The 4,489-nt window shown below is 37.8% G+C and overlaps 1 protein-coding gene and 1 long non-coding RNA gene across 9 annotated transcripts in view; one reads left to right on the top strand and one right to left on the bottom strand.

Annotated features, from left to right (window-relative positions):
- Positions 1-4,489, bottom strand: part of GPM6B (glycoprotein M6B) — a 183,055-nt gene that overhangs the window by 11,312 nt on the left and 167,254 nt on the right. For 4 of the 8 annotated variants that reach the window (XM_017895279.1, XM_017892748.1, XM_017892059.1 and 1 more), the window contains 2 exons: positions 3,777-3,850; positions 2,656-2,721 (listed from right to left, as the gene is read on the bottom strand). In XM_017895279.1, the coding sequence (XP_017750768.1) occupies positions 2,656-2,721; positions 3,777-3,850 (140 nt within the window). Of the gene's footprint in view, positions 1-398; positions 1,031-2,655; positions 2,722-3,776; positions 3,851-4,489 lie in introns of those variants that run through there. The other 4 variants (XM_017847049.1, XM_017893445.1, XM_017895937.1 and 1 more) reach the window with 2 other exon arrangements.
- LOC108513123 (uncharacterized) overlaps positions 1-4,489 on the top strand; it is an 11,815-nt gene that overhangs the window by 3,925 nt on the left and 3,401 nt on the right. The window contains exon 2 of the long non-coding RNA XR_001880869.1: positions 2,443-2,510. This is a non-coding gene — a long non-coding RNA (uncharacterized LOC108513123). The remainder of the gene's footprint in view (positions 1-2,442; positions 2,511-4,489) is intronic.

The raw sequence follows: 4,489 nt of genomic DNA, 5'->3' as shown, positions 1-4,489 counted from the left end.
GCAGTCTCTCTGTTAACAAAATTTAGTTGTGAAACTACACTTTTCATTTTGTAAATGCCATTTCATTTCATAAAATGCAAAAATCCTCAGTATCATTCTTTACACTTGATGCGGCAAACACTTCTTTCCTATTTTCCTTGTATTTCCTGCAAAATAAATCTACGTCTCAAGTTCCTTATAGTTCATACCTCCTTCTCAACATATTTGAGACCTTCAGGTCCAGACCTAGTTTCTCTTCCCGTTAAAATCTTACATGCAGCTTGAGAACTAGCTATGAGGAAACAGTTATTACTTACCAAAACACACAATTTAAGGTTACCAATTTTGTGGGCTCTAAAGGAATGATTGTGTTGTGAGGGGGGGAAAAAAAAAACTATCCACATATAAATCCTTTTTTTCAGAGAACTGGGTGACCTTTTTCTTCAAATTTTCATCTGGCTTATTTGAGGGTCATTTAGTGGTGAACCATGTGATCATAAAAAAATTGTTTTAAATTTAGAACATATTTGCAAAGTATTTTCCAGAAGGTGTGACAAAACAAAATCCAGATTAAATCCATTTCATCTTCAGCACTTGTTTTCATTTTCATCATTGAAACTGGTTATCAAGCAATCAAAAATAACAAAATGTTATTATTTCAAAGTGTTAATACTTCATTTAAAGATATTGCTCTCTAAAGTTTAAGTATGAGAACATTATTTTAAAGAGGATGCTCACCAGTGTCAGTAAATAACTGAATCCTTTTCAAAATGTGGAAATAGCCAGATCTCATTATTGTGTAATTCATGTACAGTAAGTCATCTTATTAATCTACCATGCAAGATGAGTTTACTAAAGCTATTTACAAATTACTGTAACAAAACTGCAGAAACCTAGACTCTGCTTTAGTCTGGAGTGTCAGTGATATTTCATGCTACAGAGCATAGCTCTCTAAAACTCCTTATGCAATTTAGAATTTAGTGCAGCAATCTTCCCGACTCTTAAACTTCAAAACCGCATAGTTATATGTAGTAGCCATCATGTAGATCAGCTGGTGGAAGAGAACAAAACAGGACAGTAAGATACAGGCAGTGAGGGCCAATGCCATGACACTTCTAAACTTGGGTGGGGACGGGTGCCTGCTCATAGTCTAAGGTGTTTCGTTTTTTTCCTCACTTAAAATCACAAGAGACAATTTTCCTATCTAGCACACACAAACTTTTTCTCATCACATATGTACAATGTAAGTCATTGGTTCTTCCCTAAGTTTATTAAAAGTACTTGGATGTGTTTGAAGAATAACAGGACAGACAGCTGGGTCAACAGCATGAGAAGGATGAAGCTAAATGCCTTAATCCCCTCATCTTTCCAAAACCACGTGCTCAGCAGCAGGCAGTTATCTTTCCTACCTGTTGCTCAACCAAAAGAACAGGTCACCCCCATGATTTATCATTTTACAGGTGGTTTTTTTTCATAGATTCTAAGGGGAAGGAATGATTTAATGGTCAGAAAAACTGGGAATGACTAATTTACAAGCAGCTGAGATTTTCCCCTTCCTCTACCAGTCTTAGTTGGTTTTCCTCAAATCACAAACCAAGCCCTCCAAAATTACATGTGTACAAACATATACATACATAAGAGCGTGTGTTTATACAGTTGGTTTTCACTACTTGTAGATTCCGTATTTGTGACTGCCTGCTTGCTAAGATTCATTTGTAACCCTTAATACTTGAGGCACTTCTTTTGCAGTTATTAGCAGACATGTGCAGAGCAGTGAAAGTTGAGTTGCCCAGTATGCACATTCCTAGCTGAGGTTGAACAAGGCAACACTCTGCCTTCTTGTTTCAGCTCTCAGACTGTAAATAAGTATACTTGAAATATATGTAGTGCCACGTTTTTAACATTTTTTTGTGGGTGATTTTGCTGCTTAAAATGGCTCCCAAGCATAGTGCTGCAGTGCTGTCTAGAGTCCCTAAGCGCAAGAAGGTTGCAAACTGCCTGACCAGAGAAAATGTTCATTAGAGAAACTTCATTCAGAAATAGAGATAGTGCTATTGGCCATGAATTCAATATTAATCAACAATATATATTAAATAAGGTGTATTTTACACAGAAACACACAAAACAAGCTTATGTGTTGATAGGTTGATGAAAATGATGTGACCAGAGGCTCCCAGGAACCTAGCCATGTATTTCCCCTAGGAGCAGTGGTCCAGCATTTGCTAATTCAGTGCTTGAGGTGACTTTATGGAACATAGCTACTGTGTATGAGAGTGACTATATAAATGTATATATATGTGTATATTTCCACTTGTAAATTAATCCTTGGCAAAGAGAAATGGGTAATGCTTCATGTGAGCATTTCATTTGTGTGCGACTGAAGTCATGAAGCTAAGTGCTCAGTGCAACAAGATAATATGCTTGGCCTAGCTGATAGGTGTTGATACCCTCTTTTCTTTCCAGAGTCCAAATTACATCACCTACAATTGGTGCCAAGGCAGCCAACTAATACTTCCTGCAAACTACATGTGGTAAGTTAACACAGGCGCCAGTTAACCAAGGTTGAGTGCCAGAATCATTGGCTTCAATAGGCTGGTAAAAGCTGGAAGGGAAATCTGTCATTTAGAGGCTAGAGGGAGGAGGCTAGACTAGGGTGGTCTTGGGGCCATTACTCACCAGGGCAATGACGGTGGCACCAGCTCCTGCACAGGCCACAATGAACAGGTGATAGGACATGTAAAACTACAAAAGAACAGGGCACCAACATAAGCATTTGATGTGTAATGAAATGACCTACACTCATTCTGGGGTGCTGCTTCATCTGTCTCCTTTGCAGCTATTCTCTGCAAGACTGGGCACAGGCCTGCCTTCTCTTCATGCTCTGGCCTCATGGTGGAGTCACCTGAGGAACTTTAAAAACTTTCTGATGCCCAGACTGCCCTCCAAATCAATTAAATCTGAATACCTAGGGGCTGGGCCTCAGCCATCAGTATAACATAGTGCTGCCTTGATGGCTGAAAGGTGCAGCCAAGGTGGAGAGCCCCTGCTTCAAGCCACTGCATATTATGGATATACAAATTGACAAGTTGGATAGGGTAGGAGCTGATTATTTCTGTAACTCACTGCTTTTTAAAAGCTTGCCAGGATTTTCTTAAATATACAAGCACCTACGAATGCATTTAAGAATTTTCCTGTATAAACAGTTACAAGCCAATGACCGAAGAATGTTCTAGGGCTGAGACAATTTAAACCAAAGTGTTAGGACACACTCCCTATTAAGAATGAATGAGAAATAGAGAAGTAGCCAAGTCATTCCAGAAATATAAATGATTAACTGTGGCCTCATTTATTAAAAATTGGGTATATACACAAATTCCTCTATGAAATAGAGGGACTCCTCTATGAAAATTAACTTACATCTGTTCTGTGACAGGTGTTCTACTTTGAAAATCTTTTTGAAGAGGTGAGAGAAGAATCTAGATATATTATTAGGTTTGTAGGTTTGGGTTCACCTCTAAATTATTGCCCAAAGGAAAAGCTCTCCACTTCTTAAAGATTCTTACCAAATGGGTTGGACCATATGAAGTGACCATTTTGTAGGTCAAAATGTCTGAATAGTGATGGTTACATATAGCTCAATCTTACATATAACTCAATCTTAAAGAGTCTAAACAAGGAGCTTTCCTTAATAGCATTTTAATTATCTCTCTCCCTCTTTCTATAGCTAGGAGAACCCTTTTCTCAGCCTAATATTCAAGGGTTATTCTTATGAGCCCTCTGAACTGTGATGAGTTTACCTCGTTTGTGTTGCAGATGTTCTCCAGGGCAGAGCCGCATATTTTTCCCGGGAAAGCATTCCAAGGAATGATACCTGTAAAATGAACCCCAATAGGATGTTAGTACAAACTACAGTGCCTCATGTTCTTAATAGACCCCACCACTTTGGATGCCAGTTACAGTGTAATTGTAGGCTATGTTCTTCATTAAGAATTGATGGATCTGCTGTCTGCAGAACAAGCATTTTGGAATAAATAGCCCCATTTGAACAATAGGCCAAAAGCAAAGCCAACTAGTCCATAAGAAATCTAAACAGCCTGATATTTTTTTCCCCTACAAATTGTGCTTTATTCAGTGAGGGTTCATATTTGGAAGTTCATATTTGTAAAGATTAATTTTCAAAGCCAGACCTTTCCTATAGTTACTGCAGGACAACCCCCTCATAAAGCATTTTATCACATTGAGGTCAAAATACATTTCCTCATGAATGTTGTGGTCTGTGGCCTTGCTGTCCAAGCTCTGTTAGTGGTCTGCCAGGAGTTCCAAAACTGCAAGTATACACTCGGAAACAAATTACAGGTTGACAGAGTAATTTATGTTTGTGGAAATCCAATAAAAAACTCTGGATTTGTACTTTGTTTTTATATTCATTTTTATTATGTCTTATAAATGTATTAGAAAATACTTTTGGATTGAAAATCAAATTGGATTTTTTTTTTTTTTTTTTTTTTTT

The sequence above is a fragment of the Rhinopithecus bieti genome, unplaced genomic scaffold, assembly GCF_001698545.2.
Source record: "Rhinopithecus bieti isolate Rb0 unplaced genomic scaffold, ASM169854v2 scaffold_62, whole genome shotgun sequence".
Lineage (NCBI taxonomy): Eukaryota > Metazoa > Chordata > Mammalia > Primates > Cercopithecidae > Rhinopithecus > Rhinopithecus bieti.
Note: the sequence above shows the minus strand (reverse complement) of the source record. Positions and strands in the feature narration are given on the sequence as shown.